Below are 20,699 nucleotides of genomic sequence, written 5' to 3'. Positions count from 1 at the left end.
AGACGCCGTGTCCTGCCAAGCTCCCCCGCCGCCGCCGCCTTCCCCCGCTCCACCACACCAGCTCTTTGGAACCCATGCCCCTTTGTACCACCACCATTAGTCACTAATTAGGCAATTTCACTGTCATTACTGCAGCGCCGGCCTGTGTGTGTGTGTGTGTGTGTGTGTGTGTGTGTGTGTGTGTGTGTGTGTGTGTGTGTGTGTGTGTGTGTGGCAGAGTGTGTGCTTGTTGTGCACCTGCTTATGTCAGAACATTTTTTACTTTTCAATCCTAAAGGTTTACATGAAACCCAGTGAACGCACACGAGATGTGAGTCTGTTGTGTTACCTGATTGTGAACTCACTGATTGACACACATCAACTGAAAACAACACAACAGGGCCAGTTTGCAACGCTGTCACCGGCGCAGCTCGGTGGAATCGAACCCTGCTGCGTCCCTGTGACTAAATATAACTCAGTAACACACGTACTGTACATTAACAGGCTGTCACAGCAGCTCACACTACTACGAGCACCCTGACACACACACACACACACATACACGCACACAACAACCCTCACGCCACATCTTCACCCTCTCTGACACCAGCAGAGGGAAATCAAACCTTGACCACACAAACGAGTTCAGTGAACAAACACAGATACATTGAATGAAAGCAGAATATGGCATAAACCTTTACAGGGAGATTAAATATTAAGAAATCTCAGGATACTAATATACAATAGATTTCCCCCAAAGTTAGGTTTTTACGGCCGGGAATTAACATTCTTGAATTTTGTGCAGAAATGCATTGATAATCGGAAAGTGATGTCTGCCTGGAAGTCTGAAAGTGGTAAAAATGGTGCAGCAATGTAAAATAAACATGATGAAATACTTTTTATTGCTGCAATATCCTGACGAGCACAAACGCCTGACGAAGAGACGAACTCATTAACAGCGTCTGAGTTAGCGTTCGATCAGGAGCCGAACACACAACAATCTGAATCGAGCCGCGGCCGAGGGCATCGATCAAAACCTGGAGAATATTTCCATTCATCAAAAGCAAGATGTGAGAAAACGCCTGTCAAACATTCAGCCGTGCCCTCGTCGGTTGTGTTGATATAAGCTCAGCGGCTGAATGTGCAGCCACACACACACACACACACACACACACACACACACACACACACACACACACACACACACACACACACACACACACACACACACACACACACACACACACACACACACACACACACACACACACACACACACACAGGAGCTATGAATCATTTATGTGCGGCTGCATTAAAATGTAATATACAGTTTGTTCTCGGCCGTGTGTTCTGAGAGGAGGAAAGTTTCTCCTGGATAATTAAAAAGCAGGACAAGCTGCTGCTCTCACCGGTGTCCAGCCGGAAGCAGGTGGTGTGGAACTTGCCCATGTAGAACTCCACCCCGATGATGGCGAACATGACGATGGCGAAGAAGAGCAGCAGGCCGATCTGAAGCAGAGGGACCATGGCTTTCATTATGGACTTCAGGACCACCTGGAGACCTGAGGGACGAGGAAGAGGGGAGGAAGAGGGGTGGGAGTGGGGAGGACGAGGGGAGGAAGAGGGGAGGGAGTGGGGAGGAAGAGGGGAGGGAGTGGGGAGGAAGTGGGGAGGAAGAGGGGAGGAAGTGGGGAGGAAGTGGGGAGGAAGAGGGGAGGGAGTGGGGAGGACGAGGGGAGGAAGAGGGGAGGAAGTGGGGAGGAAGAGGGGAGGGAGTGGGGAGGGAGTGGGGAGGAAGAGGGGAGGAAGAGGGGAGGAAGTGGGGAGGAAGAGGGGAGGACGAGGGGAGGAAGAGAAGAGGAAGAGGGGAGGGAGTGGGGAGGAAGAGGGGAGGAAGTGGGGAGGGAGTGGGGAGGAAGAGGGGAGGAAGAGGGGAGGAAGTGGGGAGGAAGAGGGGAGGACGAGGGGAGGAAGAGAAGAGGAAGAGGGGAGGGAGTGGGGAGGAAGAGGGGAGGAAGTGGGGAGGAAGAGGAGAGGAAGTGCGGTGGAAGAGGGGAGGAAGAGGGGAGGAAGTAGGGAGGAAGAGGGGAGGAAGAGGGGTGGGAGTGGGGAGGAAGAGGGGAGGAAGAGGGGAGGGAGTGGGGAGGAAGAGGGGAGGAAGAGGGGAGGAAGTGGGGAGGAAGAGGGGAGGACGAGGGGAGGAAGAGAAGAGGAAGAGGGGAGGGAGTGGGGAGGGAGTGGGGAGGAAGAGGGGAGGAAGAGGGGAGGAAGTGGGGAGGAAGAGGGGAGGACGAGGGGAGGAAGAGAAGAGGAAGAGGGGAGGGAGTGGGGAGGAAGAGGGGAGGAAGTGGGGAGGGAGTGGGGAGGAAGAGGGGAGGAAGAGGGGAGGAAGTGGGGAGGAAGAGGGGAGGAAGTGGGGAGGAAGAGGGGAGGAAGTGGGGAGGAAGAGGGGAGGAAGAGGGGAGGACGAGGGGAGCAGAGAGAGAGTCAGAGCTTTGTTTCTTTCTTTGTTGTCCTGGAATTCATGTTTTCACCCCATTTGTTTGTTTGTGGAGTCGTCAGCAGGACAATAATTCATGTATCGTGATGAAATCTGAATCAGACAGTTACAGAGGCATTCAAATATAGAAAGTTAAACATGTTTTAAGTGTTGGTAGAGTCACTAACTTGGGATTCCTGATACGAGCTTCAGGGGTCTCAGCACCCGGACCGCCCTCAACGTCCTCAGGTCGAAGTCTGAACCCACTGTGGCCAAGATTCTGGAAACACACACACAAACATACACACACACAGACACACACACACACACGTTAAAATCATTAATATCTTACTGTTATACTGAAACATATCTATAGCTTTTATTATCTCAGTCCACCAGAGCCCAGGGTGACGTCATTTCTTTCTCTCAAAATGAGAAACATATTCAATCTGCACGCACACACACACACACACACACACAAACACACACACACATCACATACGCTGGTCGCATATGTAGCTGATTACATCATGTGCCATTTATATCTGCTTTTACCTAGAAGTGGAGAAGTGACTGTGGTTGGCCCTTGTACGTGCGTGTGTTTGTGTGTGTGTGTGTGTGTGTGTGTGTGTGTGTGTGTGTGTGTGTGTGTGTGTGTGTGTGTGTGTGTATGTGCGTGTGTGTGCATGTAGGTTTGTGTTTGTGTGTTTATGTCCGTGTGCACTAGCCATTGAGCCACAGCTGGCAGTCCTCATTACAGGCTGTACACAGTAGGGTAGACTTAAGTGCTTCACTGAAACAGAAAGAAAACATGCTCCAGGCAAAAGAGGGAGAGAGATGGAGGGAGGGAGAGAGAGAGAGAGGGAGAGAGAGAGAGAGAGAGATGGACGACATGCAGGAGAGAGGTCAACGAGAACGAGAGGAGGAGGAATATCAAAGTAAGAATCACTGAAGACAGATTGAGTGTGAAGTGAAGCAGCAACAAGCAGGACTTTAATCTGAAGTGGGACTCAAACCTGCACATCCCTCAGTTTGCTGAGATGATATAAAGATAATATTGATACGTCTCTATGAGTATAATCTATAATGTTCCAACCAGCAACTGAAACTGATCTGCAGGGTTCAGGTCTGAGGGGCAAGTTTCCTGAGAGCAGGATTCACACTGATGCTTAATTTGAAGGAACAAGTGTGAAACTGCAACGGCTGCACGAGGACTGAACGTTCAGGTCATCTTTTAATAAACTGCACATCATCAACACCTCATTAACTCTGTGAAATAAATAGAAAAACAAATAAATAACTTTAAACGATATGATATTCAACTAGAAGGCCGCTCGGATGAAAGGCTCTATCGTCATGTGATGAGTGAATTTCAGAAATGCAGATATAGATTTAGTAGTTTTTGAGTAGTTCTGCTGAAAAACAAAGTGAAGGTTATTGGATAAATCCCATAACATGAATAGCATCTGTTTGTACGTGCAGACGAGGATCAGCACCAGGACACGTAGTGAAACACAAGGACGACAATCTACACTATTGTTCTTTTCTAGTTGTTCTATCGACCTTGTGGATTATTTCTCATTCTTGTGCGATTCTGCGTCCGATTGTGAATCTCAGTTATTTCTGTCTTGTCCTCGTGTGTCTCCGCCCCCTCAGACAGGAAACCTGCCCCCCCCCCACCATCTTGTTTACCGTATCCGTCACGTTTTTTCAAATGCATTAGAGTATAAACGATATTATTCATAACATCCCCAAATGGGTCTGATTTTCAAAACCTCTTAGTTAAGTACTGTGGGGAGTCACAAAGCAGGCAGAGAACACTCGGGGGGGCAATAGCTTTTATGTGGTGGGAAAGCGTGCAACGACGACTACGCTGCAAACAAGAGCAATCGCACAAACACACACATCAACGCACACAGAAGAAGAAACAGAGGGAAATAAGAAAGGTTGCTTATTGCTCCCTGGCTACCTGTTGGCATGGGAACTGATAAAGCACATCTGTGGCTTTATGGGTAAATATCATTAAGAGTGAAAACAGTCTGCTGGGACCAGAGTGTGTGTTTAAAGGACATAAAGATAAAGAAAATATATGATTTTGTGCAGATTTGATGCAGCGGACGGTGAAGAGGGGAGGATGGAGGTTCAGGAGGACGAGGAAGATGAGGAGGCGATGGAGGAGAAGCTCCCCATCTCCATGAGGAGGAGCTGAGCATCCAAACCCCATCGGTGAATTCACGATTATCCAGGATCCAAATCAGAAGCTCTTCCAGATGTTGATGGGAAACACAGAGCACCCTGCAGATGGTGCAGTTCGTCCTTGTAGCCGCATTAATCCACTTTATAGACTCTGGCAACCAGCTGGACTGACAAGAGAAACCACAAACGTTACATCTAATGTAAGTAACAGCATCAACTGGCCCCCGTCCAATGGGCTGGAGGAACAGGTTCAGTGGGCGGGGTCCTCGAGTTCTCCGGCTCCACCCCCTGCTCCACCCCCAAATATGGTCATTTCTGGTTTCAGAAAACCAAGATGGCGCTGGTGAAACTTACAGACCTCGAGGCTTCACAACGACAAACTGGACCGAGCTGGGCCACGTTTACAGCTTGACAACTAATGTGTGATACTTTGAGATTTGAAACATTAATAATAATAATAACAATAACTGTTATTCTGCTCTGAGTAAATAAAGTCGGTGTGACCTGAGGACAGAATGAAAAGAGGATATCAAAACATGAATCAACTGTCGGTGCTGTTTTTATGTCCTCCGCAATCAGTAAATCACTTTGTTCTGCTAAGTGCACACATGTAGCGAATGTGTGTGTGTGTGTGTGTTGTGTTTATGTGTGTGTGTGTGTGTAGTTGGACAGGCAGCGGGCAGAAGAAGCAGCTATGAGTTTTAATATCCCTTTATCTTCTCCACAATATGTCCGCGTGGGCGCCAGACACTGGCACAGGAAATACGGAGGGTGATGCTATCGTCTGTCACTTGTTCAAACACACACACAGACACACACACACACACACACACACAGACACACACAGGTATCATTAAGTCTTCGAGCAGGTGTCAGCCAATCCAAACAAGAAAAAGAAAATCGACAAATAGGTTTTATGATTCAACCTCGTCACATTCAAACAAAAACAAAACAGACACGTGTGTGCTCGATTTCTACTAAACACAAACACACAAATTCACACAATCCCTGGTTCATCGACTGCTGTGATTCAGCCTCCATCACTGGAGTATAAATAGAAGCCGAACTTATTCAACCCTGAAGAAACAACGGCAGAACAACACAGAGATACGAGAGTGACTCACGCCGTCCATCAAAAGCCACAAGAAGGAACATGTGCTTCTATTAATGTTCATAAAGAAACAATGTAAAATGGCCAAGATGTGACTGATGATGATGTTTATTCCCCGGTGGACGATCTCTTCCAGATGACTCACACCTCGAGGATCGCTGGATGAGCTTCGATATAAACGTGAATGGAAGTGGCCGATGTGGGAACACGACTTCACGCCCAAATTACAGATCCGCTAATCGAGATTTATTTACTTTTAACAGTTTTTCTAATGGGTGTGAAAAACAATAATCAACGACTCTGCAGCTCTGTGCAGCTTTTAAGGCGAAATCCACTTTGATATGTTTTAGTTTGAAAACTCTGGGGCACAGCTTCCCTGATTGGTTTCTTTTCAGTCGTCAAATCCTCTTGGTCGCCCCCTGCTGGCTGCTTACAGTACAGGTGATAATGTTTGCTAAGATAAGCTACCCTGAGCTTAAATCGCTTGTGTGAGCGCAGATAGTTTTTTATTTTACTACGTAAATCGACTCTAAAGTTGCCAACGTAGCTCCACCGTCTTTTAGCTCCTGGGTTCAGATCCCCACTTCACTGGAGTCCGGTCCGGTCTCATTTTTTCCTTTTCTACATTTTGAGAGAAACATTTATTCTCCTATTGAATAAGTTATATGATGTTTAAAAGAAGAGACGGTCGGACGAAACTGGAAATGTGCAGAATAACAGAAGGAGTGACAGATATGTGTGTGTGGGGGGGGGATGGGGGGGGGGGGGGGGGGGCCTTCCTCTTGAGTGATGAGGTTTAATTACTGCGACCCTCCCCAGCTGGGGGCCCCGGGCTGTGATTGAGTTTTTCACACGTCCAGGATGTGAGTGGAGGACGAGTCCGGGGCCCCAGAGGACACGGAGCAGGACACGGTGCTGACAGGCCTCAGTGAGGAACCGCCCGTCTGTCCACACGTCACCAGCTGATCACCAAACCCGTCTGCCTGCTTCACCTATCGTCTTCTTTGAAATCATATTTTTTTCTTTAATGGAAGACGTCCCTCAACAAACCATCATGACCACCCTCAGGTATCAGGTCCATGTTTATCTTTAAAGAAACTCCCAGTGCTGTGATGGTCCTCGTTGCTTCTAAGTGACAAAACCATGTCTGATATATAATCTACTGGTGAAACAACACATGACAAATATCACTAATGCTCCCTGAGAGGAAACGCACCATAAATTTACAAGAATAGAGTCTATTGTCACACACACACACACAGACACACACACACACACAGACACACACACACACCAACACACTAACATACACACACACCATTAAAATTAGAAAACAGGCCCGATCATTACACACAGACCACTTAGAGCTCATTTCCACCATCTTACCTAACGGGAAACGAGTGTGAGCTTGTGTGAGATTGTGAGATTGTGTGTGTGTGTGTGTGTGTGTGTGTGTGTGTGTGTGTGTGGGCGTGTGTATTTGCGCGCTGCCATGACGTTATACAAAGTGACTGTACAGCTGTGACAGAGTCAGGAGACCAAGCATTTCCCACAATGCACATGGGGACGGACGGGGGGGTCCTCATGGACTCATTGTCGCTGCCAAAGACGCTCGTCGTCAAACATGGCCGCCATCGCAGCGCTGTGGCTCTGAATTAACATGGCGTCCATGCACGTACACGCACACGCACACACACACGCACACACACACGCACACACACACGCACACACATGCAAACAGGGGATTACTACTTATTAGACTCAAAAACAAGATCTGAGAATCTCCTGTTTCCTTTAGAACCAGGAGAGACCATATTATGAGAGAGAGGGGGGAGGGGTGACAGGATGCTGCATGTGCACAGAGGGATGGGGGGGGGGGGAGTATCAGAATCTTTCTATACAATTTGACATTTGTACATAGTACAGCAAGAACATTATTGGTTAATACACAGAGCGTTCAAGTTTACAGTCACAGGTGAGGACTTTTATGTGGGGTTCAGTTTTGAACCATATTCCTATTGTGTTATATTTTATTCTGTTATATTATTGTAGTAACATCACTTTGTTCAACTCTGGTTGTTTTTGATGTGATGATAAATAAACTTAACTTGAATATTACAACAAACTTATTCTTTGTTTTTACCAACTTCAAATACAGAAAACTGAACAAAAGTTCGACTTTACTTTGTCGTCCTAGGAGATCAGACTGTTTAAACACACACACACACACACACACACACACACACACACACACAAGCACACAGTCAAGATGTTGTTCTTATAACTGATCCGATAGCATCTCATCACATGAATTCAAACAGGAAGCAGGTGTTCATCTTGCAGGCGGCAGGTGGTTCTGACAAGACCGTCAGTAATGGACTGTCAGGATGAAGCCACAGGCAAGACAATCAAAAAACAAATATCACAACTAAAGCCTGAAGACTCCTATAGCCGGGAAATCTGTGTTTTGAAGTTAAAACACTACAGTAGTCGTGGTTGTAGTACTAGTAATGTAGTATGTAGTAGTACAGCTTGTACATGACCCATCCATTGAGTAACAGTAATGACTTCACTGTACGAGAGCTATTGTTAGAGGACACGTCCCCCGAGGACACGTCCTGACAAGATGTGCAGTGATTTATGTTTGTGAAAGTAATCAGGCCTCGTCAGCTGAATCCTCTGTGGAGAGCGGCGTGCACGTGACACGATGCCACGCGCTCCACGTGCACGCGCCCAGTCGCTCTACACATCTGGAGGTGCATCGGTGGAGCTGCAGCCTGAGGGGGGGGGTTTGATGAATCCGAGCCTTCATGTAAAACAGAGTTTCCTGTCCGACTCCGTTCCGTGTGAAGCGTGTGAAGCACAAACACGATCAGAGTCGAGGGAAACAAACCTTCATCTCTGTCGTGACTTTCAAACAACCGAACGCCTTTCCTCGGAAAATCTAATAAAGAACAACAGGGAGGCAGCGAGCGAGGGAGCGGGCGCCACAAACACACGGAACAACAGTAATAAAAACCCAGATTAATAAAAAGCCAGACAGTAAATATACGGCTGGAAATATTCAAACAGGATTTGTTTCCCTCTGTCTGAGGAGAACGCCTCTGTTACATCAGATCAGCAAACACTCTCCTCATCCTGCGACTCAGAGGGACAAAACTTTTTGTGGCTTTAAGGCTGAAAAACTATTTATATTCCAAAAAGTTGCAAATATTGCATCTTTGTGAAGCTTCTAGATCTTTTCATGAGGATCTCACTCACAGGTTCATGGTGTTTATTGGCAGGAACAGAGTTTGGAAGTTTGGATCATTTCACAAATTGATTTTTGCAAATGAGACGCCACTGGAATCAATGATTTCTCAGAAATGAATCCTGATATAAGTGGTAATTTTTGACTATATGCATCTGTTCTAAAGTAAGCGATCTATATCTCCTCCAAAAGGAGCTGATTCAAGAAGTTTATATTAAATTCAGCTCGATGGAGCCGACTGTGTCTGCGAATAAATAATTAAACAGTTGTGTACATTAGTATCTGACTCTGTCCATGACTTCATTAATGTAATCACCCCCCCGGTAGGGAATAAATTAATTTTTTATGAAAGCCTCACACTGATAGATTTACTGTCTGCATTTACCGACACGTCTCCGCTGTGAAACAGATGAATCTGGAGAGTCTCATTTAGTTTTTATGATTTCTGTATTGATTTTAATTTTTGGACTCGACTTCATTTCTTCTTTAACTCAATTTGCTTTTCATCACTTCCTGGTCCCTGTGGTTGCAGACGCTGGATGTTTTACACACTTGAACAACATGTGACAACAGCTCAACACAAAACAAAGATATGAACTGAATATTTAATATCTGGGTCTTCATTCCTGCAGCTTGCAACAGTTTAGCAACAGACAGATAAATATTTGCAGCATGACGATATTAATTAAAACAATTAAAAGCGTAATAATCTTTTTGAGCAGAACAGCCGGACGCAAAGGCATTAAAAAACTAATTACAATAGTGATGGTGTGGGATGAAGGAGGATGGAGGGGAATGGAATATCGTCCCTGCAGCAGGCGATGAGATGCATGTATAAAGAAATGTTTCTGAACGGATATGAAAGGATCATAAACATCCAAGTTACGACTACTTGCAATTAGAAACACTGCCAAAGACGGCCACCAAAGTCCAAAGAAGCTCATTAGCAACTTGCCAAAAGTTTAATTTTCAATGTCAAGCTGGCTCGTTACTCTGAACAGGAAGTGAAAACCCCAGTTCCTGCAGGATGTAGAAGAAGAAACACCTTTAGCCCGCTCTACACTTGTTGCAGTCAAGTCTTATAATTATGAGCTGGATCAGATTAGATGAAGTTGGACTAATTGAAACATCTACACACATTAAAGTATTCAATACAAAATGATGAGTAATTAACCAAACGAAGGTGAAGCAGCTGATGAAACTGTACCTGGTGTCAAAGTGAAGAAGTCAAATACACACAAAAAAAACACAACAGAGCTCATCTCTGTCTCGACAAAGGAATCAATAATGATTCTGATCCTCTGACGTAGACACAAAACACACATGCACCACATTCTAATATCCTTTATCTGCAATTTTCTCTGCTCGACTCGTGATCTGTTTGTTCACCCGACTCGTGTTATCTGTTGCAAAGCGAGAGGCTGTCGTCACCAGAAAACGTTTCCTTCAATCTGTTCGTCTCCCTCGTCTGAATCTGGTCCCTCAGACACAAAAGCTTCAGTGTGGTGATGTTGATAAAGTTTCAAAAAACAAGATGAGGGAAAAAGCACAGAAATGTAAGTTCACATCCTGATTAGCGAGTAAAGAAATAACTAATTTGTCTATCTTGAAATATACTTATAATAAAACCTGTGTGTTAATATTTAAAGCTAATAATCTGGATAAAACCATATAAATAAACATGACAGCCGCACAAAAGTGAGGCCAAATACTCTTGATCGCCCCCTGGAGGCTGGCTGCATTATAGGCCGTAAACCCGCCCCCTACGTCTTATCAAATGGGACATGGACCAAAGTGAAACACCAAAGAACACGTTAAACAAAGGTCATACATATAAAATATATAAATTTACAAGATCACGTTTTCAATAATCAAGTAATAAGTGCAGAATCCACTCATCAGAGATTATGCCTCAGTGCAGGTTTTCCCTCGAGGCCTCACGTCTGAACAAGAACTCAGAGAACCAAACGTCGGACGGACTCACACTCGATGGGATCCGACCGAGAAGAAAGAATTTAGTGAAGCTAAATAAATCCGCGGTGCTGCAGGCACTCAGGGCTTTAATGGGAGACAGAGGATATAATCTATGCTAATCAATTTAGTCTCCGTTGACGAATTACATTCTTAAGCCAACAAACATAACGGCTGCGTCGTGGCCGAGCGCGGCAGACATAAAAGTAATGGAATCTGTCAGAGAGTGAAATTATTCCAATACTTCTCATATTATAACAATATGTTGTGTAATGTATTTCTGTCAGGTCCTCCTTAAGAGGCAGAAAACAAAGTCACATCCACAGGAGAAGCAGGGAAGGAGGTGTTTTAAAAACGGCATCTAAACAATAAAAGCACCGTCATTAAATCATCCACAATTTATTCCCAGTCGGCCTCTGCATACACTTTTTTTAAATCCTCCATTTTATTGTTGTTCACTAAATCACTTACATACATTTTTAAGAAAATCTGTTTGCGACATCATTTCCTTGTGTTTTGATGCAGGAAACAAACGGGAAGAGATTATGATGAGATAATAACCGAGCACTTCCTGTTCCTCGTCTCTGATCCGTTTACTTGCTGATGGCATGTCCAGCCCCTTCCTGGGTTTTTCCTCCTCAGACCCAGAGAGTCATTTGAGAATCAGATCTCAAACGTGTCTGTGTCTCAACATCAATGTTCTTCTGCTTCATGCTTAAATCAAAACTCTCTCACGAGGCAAAGTGAGATTTGAACCCACTGAGTTATTGACTGTGTGAAGCTCGCAGCTCGGTGTCTGCTGCTAACACCCGTTAACAGTCATCGCCTGAATGGAGCAGATGATTCTTTCCTCCGTCTCGAGGACAAGAGAGTTTTTAAAATCTATTATTCCGCCAGCGCCTTAATGAGACTGGACCAGGCTTGAACATCCTCCAACACCCCCGTCCTCCTCTCAGGATGACACGCGATAACGTCAGTGACTTAATGTTTGATGTTCCAGAGCCGTCGTCGGGTCAAATTTATAATTTGTCCGATCCTCTGGTTTATGAGCTAACACCTGCAAAAGCATCGGCCTCAGCTGTTCTGTGTGTTTAGTGCTAATTAGTGAACTAACACATCAGCATGTTAGTGTTGCCATCGCCCGGCTTCCTCCTCCTCCTCCTCCAACACATCCTGCTTCTCCCGTTACCAAAACCGTAGCTGCCAAAAGCTTCGACAAATCACCTACACAGCTGCATCTTAGGGCTATAATTATCTTTTACGAATAAAAGTCCAGGGATTTAAAGGAGAAACTGCTGATCGAGTAGAAAGGAAACAGAGAAAAAGATCTGACGTGCACCAACCCGAAACTATTACACCTTCAAAATAAATAAAAATATGTTCAAACCTCTTTAAAATGTTAGGTTATTAGAGATTATTATTTATCATCAGTGGTCCGTCTGATCTGTGGAGTTCCCCAAGGCCTCATCCTTGGCCCCCTGTTGTTTTCTATATACATTTCCCTTAGGTCATATTTCTTTTAACCTCAACATTCATATCATTGTGAAACAGATGTGTCCAAATAAAAAGGACGTTATTTTATTTTACTCATTTCCTTCTTGGCAGAAATAATTAAGGGCAAATACGATATACAATAAAAAAGAAAATTCAAAGTCTGTTTACATTATGCTAAATAATCGGTCCTGCTCCCTGATATGAAACCAGCAGACAGAAAACGTTCTGTGTTCTGTGATGTGACCTTTAACTAACGAGTCACACAAGTCTCCTCATGACGCTCGAGCTGAGGAGCTTTTCAGAAACCAGGTCTTCTCCCTCTGAGCCTGAGACGGTTACAAACACTTTCACATCATCTGGACTAATGCACTTCTCTGTGTTTGTGGCAAAGCTGAAAGGAAACGTCAAACCTGCAGCCGCTCGACTTCTAAAGCGACATTAAAGAGACGCCTTCCACTTCATCGTCACCGGCTGATTCCAGGTCTGGGTTCAAGGACGTCAAGGTTTTTTGTTATTTACACAAACGGAGCTGAGTAAAATTACGGTGGCAGGCTATTGCTAATCCATATCTAAAATGAACCTGTGTGGCCAGTTCTGTTCTGAGCACCATCAGCCGTAAATCACCTTGTCTATACGAGGCCATTACTGAGAGCTCGTAAACGACACAGTAATCAGCCGTCAACTCATTAGCAACAAGAAGATAAATCAACGTGGTCTTATCACAGCGTAGATTTGTAAAGAGGGGCAGCGACACGGAGGAGGAACCAGCATGAACACACAAGTCGACGGAACCTTACTCCACTGAGCTAAAAATATTAAAAGAAGCATTGGGTGTTTAAATCATTAAACTGTTAATGAAGATGGAAGGCATGTCTCGGCTTCCTCCCACTCATCACATCACATCATCACATACATTAAAAACCAAACTTATAAGACACATAAACACTTGAACAAACATCAGTGTGATAAGAACCACGTCAAAATGACAGAAACCATCCTTTTTTAGTTTGGTCCATGTCCCATCCACTAACATGAAGGATACCTATACTGCTGCCAGCCACCAGGGGGTATCAGGATGCCTTGGGGAGCTGTCAAGTCATTACTATTATTTACAGTCTATGGTTTAAAAATAAATACTTGCTGCACACAGTAGCTGCATGTTTATGAGGTATAAACATTAAAAAAGTAAATATGCGTAATTATATTTAGATTAGTGCGAAACTGAGGGGTATTTTCAATTTGTAAGTATTGTATCGTTGCTCCACAATACATTTGAAACCTTTTAAAGAAACATTATCCAGACGGAGGTTTATGACTGAAACGCTGTGTGAGGTCATCAGAAGAGAGATGAATGGGTCCTGGTGGCATCAGGAGGTTTCTGGATCGAGGTCGAGATTAATGAGCTGGAAAATGAGCAGCTTACGTTCAGGAGAAGCCTGAGAGGTTCACACCTGTGACACGTCTCTGTTTCCAAACACAGCAGCAGACAGGTGCCGCCGAGCCGCGGGGACCAGCCACACACACACACACACACAACACACACACACATATTATGGCTGCTACACAAACTGACTGTAATCTCCTCGTGATTAATCACATTCAGAATCTGTCCTGTATTTGCAAACCCCCAGCGTCGTCCATCTTGAGGACGACAAGAGCACGATGTGTGTACACAGGGAAATGCACACAGGACGATTATCCACACGTGCACAAAAACAACTAGTCAGTGACTGCATGTTGTCTCCTTCAGCCGAACCCCCCCCCCCTCCCTCCCTCCCTCCCACGCTTACACTCTTGATGTCTCACTATTATGTCGGTGAATTGGAGCTGAAGAGAAAGCGGGAGTTCCTGACACAGAGCTGCTAATGCAGAGGCGCTACACTAACACGTAGTGTGAACGGTCGGGGGGGCACGTCCAGAGTACAGTGAGGGATGGATGACGGTCACACTGCACTCACTGCACACTCTCTCGAACCCCCCCTCCCCCCCCCCCCGCCCACCGAGTGGCCTCACAAACACACAGATGAAATGATGTTGATTATGCTCAACTCATCGTCATCTTTCATATTTTAAATAAATAAAATGCAAAGGCCAACGCAAAGGAAATCTGCAAATTTCCACATCTTGAATTTAACGAATGAAACATCAGACCGATGTGGAGCAGGAGAGAGAAACCTGGAAACATCACGTTGACTCTCAAACCACAGAAACAGTCTGTGTCCACTCTTCAGTTTATTGTATCTAGAGCGTGAAAACATTTCTCTTAATTCAGGGTTCAGTCTCTTGCCCAAGGACACTTCAGAATCCAAGCTGGAGGAGCCGGGGATCGAATCAGCAAACGTCATGTTAGTGGACGACTCTCTCTGACCCCTGAGCCACAGACAGACCCCCCCCCCCACCACCACCACCACCATTTGAACCATTTCACGGCCCTGCTCCTTCTCACTACTCACATGTTCATTATTTACTGTAAACACACTTCTATCTTCTCATCCGAGAACACACGTGTCCTTCAGCAGATTAAATAGCGCACGTCTGTGTTGTCTGAAGTGTGCATGTGTAATTTGTCATGGTGTTGTCCATCCTCAGGCTCTGTGAGACACTCTCTGCATGTGTGTGTTTGCGTGTTTGCATGTTGATCTATGAACATGTATGTATGAGCCCGCCCACATCTGCCTGAGGTTCCTGTTTTTTGGCCGAGTGACAGCGGAACATGTTCCAGAGTCTTTTCACAGCTTCCTGTCCGGGAGGGAGAGCAGGTGTGTGTTTGGCTCAAAGCTTCAGAATAAGAGACGTCCAATCAGGCACCAGCAAGATGGAGGAAGAGAAAGAACGAGAGAGAGGAAAGAGTCGAGTGAGGTGAGAACCTATGACATCTCATACTATGAATTACAGGCAATGTCAGGATCTCACAGGATAGAAAACACACTATATGTTGATTTATTTTTGTCTGTGACCAGGTCCAACTAAATATATACACAGTATGTTCAACCTGCAGAACACTCAGAGGCCACTTGGAGCTTTCTACCTCTTTACATCCGCGCCAAGGTGGAAACCATCATGGATCCAGCACTTTATTTATATACGCTTCAAAATGTATCTTGATATATAGAATTATTAGAGATTATCTTAGCTACACTAGTGCTTATTGCAGGTTCCTGCTCTTTATGTCTCTGTGCAGCAACTAAATAAGTAACTAGGCCCTAGAAATGATTATTTAAATTTATAAAATCCAGAGCTGCACCAAATTTCCCCCAGTTCATAGAATATTTGTTACCTTCCTAACATGAACAAATCTGTTGTGTAGTTTTTGTGAGATCCTGCAGAGAGACAGACAAACAGCATTAAAAACCAAACCTCCTCTGCAGGATGTAAACATCACAGACAAACTTCTGTAGACAACCAAACAGAGAGAGAACAACACTCCTGCAACGCTGCTGCAGCCGGGAGAAACGAAAGTGCTTCACCAAAATCAAACATTGAACTCACCATCACAACACAACACGGCAGAGAAAGCAACAACAAATCCCCTGAAGGTGTTCTCCAGATGTTTCGTTCACAGATGTCCGACAGACAATCTGACACTGAGTTGTTCACGAGACAGAAGATCAGTGTGTTCACATGTAGCAGAGAACAAGCAGCTCATTAGCTTCCAGGTTAATCCTCTTTGAATCCTCCGGGTGTAAACAGTGTAGTAACGTGAAGAACATCAGCTTTCATCCTTTTTTCCCCGAGTTTCTACATCATTACCTTCTCCACAACCTCGTGGCGCCTGCACTCGCATTCCCTGAAAACTTCATTAGAATTAATAAAGCTAATTCGATCGGGAGTAAGTGAGATGAAGCGAGACGGAGAGTGTCGGGGGGGGGGGGGGGGGGGGCATGGACATGCTTGAAAGTCACTGGGGCGAGTGAGGGAGCACCGGGGCGAGAGAATCACCATAGAAACAGGAAGACGACATGACAATGGCTCCATCGGGATCTCGAGGAGGAACCACAGCCGGAGCGAAGGAACCAGTACCAGTCAGAAAGAGGAGTGGGCGGGAGAGAGAAGGGAGATCACATGTTTCTGTTTGTTTATGTCAGTTTGATTCTACGTATGAATTCATACGTCTCATGATTCAATGGAAGCTCCGGAGCTTTGTTTACACTCAGGTGATGTGTTCTAAAATGTGTCAGCAGAAACACACAGTGATGTGGGTTCAGTGGTAACAATAACAGGGAGGGAACCGTGAAGATGCACATGCACACACAGAGACAGACACACAATTTGACATCATACTGAATGTATTCACAATCGAGCCAGAATGAGATCTGTTCTTTTACCCAATCAGACAAACTGTTCCCCAATCAGCTGCTTTAACATGCCTCCCTGAATGTGGTAGAATTCAGACCGACACACACACAACACACACACACGCACACGCACACACACACACACACACACACACACACACACACACACACACACACACACACACACACGCTCTCACTTTCTCTCAGATCCCAGCCTCGATGTTGCCGTGGTTCCTGGTAACCAAGTGTGTTGACGGTGACGGAGCGGAAAGAGATGAAGAGGAAGAGGAAGAGAGAGAGAAGGGAAAGATGAACCTCGATGAAGAGGAAGAGGAAGAGAGAGAGAAGGGAAAGATGAACCTCGATGAAGAGGAAGAGGAGAAGAAGGGAAAGATGAACCTCGATGAAGAGGAAGAGGAAGAGAGAGGAGAAGGGAAAGATGAACCTTGATGAAGAGGAAGAAGAAGAGGAAGAGAGAGGAGAAGGGAAAGATGAACCTCGATGAAGAGGAAGAGGAAGAGAGAGGAGAAGATGAACCTCGATGAAGAGGAAGAGGAAGAGAGAGGAGAAGGGAAAGATGAACCTTGATGAAGAGGAAGAAGAAGAGGAAGATAGAGGAGAAGGGAAAGATGAACCTCGATGAAGAGGAAGAGGAAGAGAGAGGAGAAGATGAACCTCGATGAAGAGGAAGAGGAAGAGAGAGGAGAAGGGAAAGATGAACCTTGATTAAGAGGAAGAGGAGAAGAAGAGAAAGATGAACCTCGATGAAGAGGAAAAGGAGAAGAAGAGAATGATGAACCTTGATGAAGAGGAAGAGGAAGAGAGAGGAGAAGATGAACCTCGATGAAGAGGAAGAGGAAGAGAGAGGAGAAGGGAAAGATGAACCTCGATTAAGAGGAAGAGGAGAAGAAGAGAAAGATGAACCTCGATGAAGAGGAAAAGGAGAAGAAGAGAATAATGAACCTGGATGAAGAGGAAGAGGAAGAGAGAGGAGAAGGGAAAGATGAACCTCGATGAAGAGGAAGAGGAGAAGAAGAGAAAGATGAACCTTGATGAAGAGCGTAAAAATCACGTCACGACTTGAAAAGACTGATCTCAGCAGCCGATGCAACAGGAGGCCGAGTGTGTAAACCAGTATGTTAACACGGAGAAACCATGGCACAGGCCACAGTGGAGAGGCTGGGAAGTGACAGGGTGCATTGTGGGGGTTCGGAGACATCTGAGGCGGCGTTAACATTTAAATGTCATTTGCTGGGACGGGAGGACTTGTTGGCAGCGCGTGACCTCGGTGGGGGGGGGGTGATCGTCAGAATAAAGAAAAACGAGAGAGAGACGGAGAGAAAGAGATGAAAAGATAAAGACAAGAGCGGAAGGAAATAGAAAGAGATTTCATGAGTTGCACTGACGCCAAATGCTTTATTGTGTCGTGGAGAATTCACTGACTCCCAGAGTAACACCACTATATTCACTCTAACCACCGATTTCACAGCGAGAAGCCACAAAGAAATCTCCCACGAGGACGATAACACTTTCTCTACAGTTTGTCTCTGAGTATAAATCCGATGGAAGACAATAACTTCACTGTATCTGAGCAATAAAGAGCTGCTCCCCACGGGGACATCGTGATTGATGCCTGAGAGTCCAGGCAATAACGTTACAGCATAAATTTATATCAAGAGGGAACATTCAACCTTCAGCGTTGATACAGACGTCCATATGAAACCATGCGTCTGTCTTTATGAGAACATCCAATAAGGGGAAGAGAACTGGTGTCGTGTTCGTACTGGTTGAATCCCCCGCGGTCGCAAACCTGCAACACTTGAAGAAGTGAAATCAGCTCTGAGCCATTAGCTCCTGACAATGAAAAGGGAATTTGTTGCACGTCAGTTAACTTGATTGACTGACACGTCCCTCGGTGTGAGTTGAGCTGTATTGACACCACAGAACCCGGTGGAACGAGGCAGCGCAGAGGCCTGACTGTCTGCATGGACGGGAAAAACTTCAGGGACAAGAGTGCAAGCGAGCACACGGGGAAGAGATCCACGTGGAAAAATGTTTATTGGTTCATTTTGAGACCGTTGACTGAGTGTCAACAAGGATTTGGCCGAGAAAACCAAATAAGGAGAATGAGGAGGATAATGAGGGAGTAGAAGAGGTGGAGAAGAAAATACAGGAGGGGGAGGATGAAGACGTTGATGGGGAAGATAAGGGAATAAACAAAGGATTAAGAGGAGGATGAAGAAGTTCACGAGGAGGAGATGGAACTATTCAAAGAAAAGGAGGATGACGAAGAGGAAAAAGTCGACTAGGAGGACATTGAAATTAAGAAAGGAAATGAGGAAGAGGAGAAGGAAGATGAAGAAGAGGAGAAGGATAAGGAAATAAAGAAAGGAAAGCATCAAAATTGACCTGTTTGTCTCTGCAGGTGCAGACGAGGTGTGAACGTCCATCAGCAGCACTGACGCTCTGTATCTGGACTGAATCTGACATTTCTACAGGACGTCCAGGTTTATATCTGACAACAGACTCATCTCCACATCATCGTTATCGAACGCTCACATCACTGCCACGAGAGAAAAAGGTACAAGGCTCCAGTTGATTCATTCCTCCAGCTCCTCACACTCTCTCCCTCCCTCTCCCCCCACTCTCCCATCTGTCTCCCTTTTCTTTCTGACATAGTGAATCGCTCCTTGTGGGAACTAAAACTCCCAGATTTCCTAAATATCTGCGTTCACGGCGACGCAGGCAGAGACCGTGGAGAGGGAGTGGGAAGCAGCTGGAAGTCGGAGGCAGTGCAGAGAGGTATTGATTAAAAGAAACACACACTGTGGTCCGAGCCGCGCTGCCTGAGCCGCCTCGCCTTCCAGGAAGAGCTGCTATCAGAAACACACAATGTGCTGGAGGTAAATAAACCATCACATCCACACCAGTTGGCATGGGGACCAGTAGGTCTGCACTGGGCTGCCTCCCTCACTCACTGCTGTGGGTTTTTTAAGGATGAAATGCTCTCAATAGCTTTATGGCCCAGATTATAGGAGTTCAGCGATGACTATGAAAATATACACAACACGTGTCTCCACCTCCAGGTGCTGCCATCTTGAAAAAGGTGACAAGCGGAGACACAATGTTACACAACTCGACCGATCGCAAGTCAGTCGATCGTGACCTCTCATCATTTTTAGAGCATCTAAAAGAAAAAAGAACTAAAACCAAATTTATAGAAAGCGGGCGGGGTGACCTATTTTGCAAGCAGCCACCAGGGGGCGATAAAGACACTGTCATGTCCATCCTCATATACAGTCAAAGCTAAGTAGTCGCTCCAGCGTATGTACGGGACATTGATACCGAAGCTCAATCATCTTCAGCTCCAATCGACGCCATCTTGCCCTGATGACGTCGATTGACTCCAGGAGGTTTTGGCTTCGTCTCTGGATCGGGGGAGGAAGTGAGGACACGTCATCCATCTTTACAGACGTCTACGCTTGAACACACTTCTGTCACAGGTTCCTCTCCGGTCATCGATTAAACTCTGTTCTTCAAATGACACATTTAATTGGATTTTCCATGTGACCGAGCTTCAGCTTGTTTGTAAATCCACGTTTAGTATTCACGGCTCCATGAATATATAAACTGACCTCGGCTCCATCTCCCTCCACCTCTGACTCTGCTCATCAAACACACAAGTGAAGTCAAGTAGACTCACTTTAAACACTGATCCTGGGCTGAGTGAGAGTCACGATTCTACACAGGGAGGAGCTGCTGCTCGTTGTTGTTGATTGGTGGCTCAGGGTGCGTCAGGGTTTGGGTCGGGTCTCGGGATCCTGTGGCCTCCGTCAGGTTTCTGCCCAAATGTTTGAACTTGAGCAAAAAGGGACTAAAAGCTGAATTTCTGTCTGTCCAGTTGTTAACCTGCATTCTAGGCCG

At 45.5% G+C, this 20,699-nt stretch overlaps 1 protein-coding gene across 1 annotated transcript in view; it reads right to left on the bottom strand.

The window, feature by feature from the left end:
- The window catches only part of LOC133975317 (voltage-dependent N-type calcium channel subunit alpha-1B-like), an 83,516-nt gene extending 63,277 nt beyond the window's left edge, over positions 1-20,239 (bottom strand). The window contains exons 1-3 of the mRNA XM_062413244.1: positions 20,121-20,239; positions 2,647-2,738; positions 1,386-1,541 (exon numbers count right to left, since the gene is read on the bottom strand). Coding sequence (XP_062269228.1) covers positions 1,386-1,541; positions 2,647-2,738; positions 20,121-20,239 — 367 coding nt within the window. The remainder of the gene's footprint in view (positions 1-1,385; positions 1,542-2,646; positions 2,739-20,120) is intronic.
- Between the last annotated feature and the right edge of the window lie 460 nt (positions 20,240-20,699).

This window comes from Platichthys flesus, chromosome 19, assembly GCF_949316205.1.
Source record: "Platichthys flesus chromosome 19, fPlaFle2.1, whole genome shotgun sequence".
NCBI classification, from domain to species: Eukaryota; Metazoa; Chordata; class Actinopteri; order Pleuronectiformes; family Pleuronectidae; genus Platichthys; species Platichthys flesus.
The sequence above is the reverse complement of the archived record's forward strand: the minus strand, read 5'-3'. Positions and strand labels throughout refer to the sequence as shown.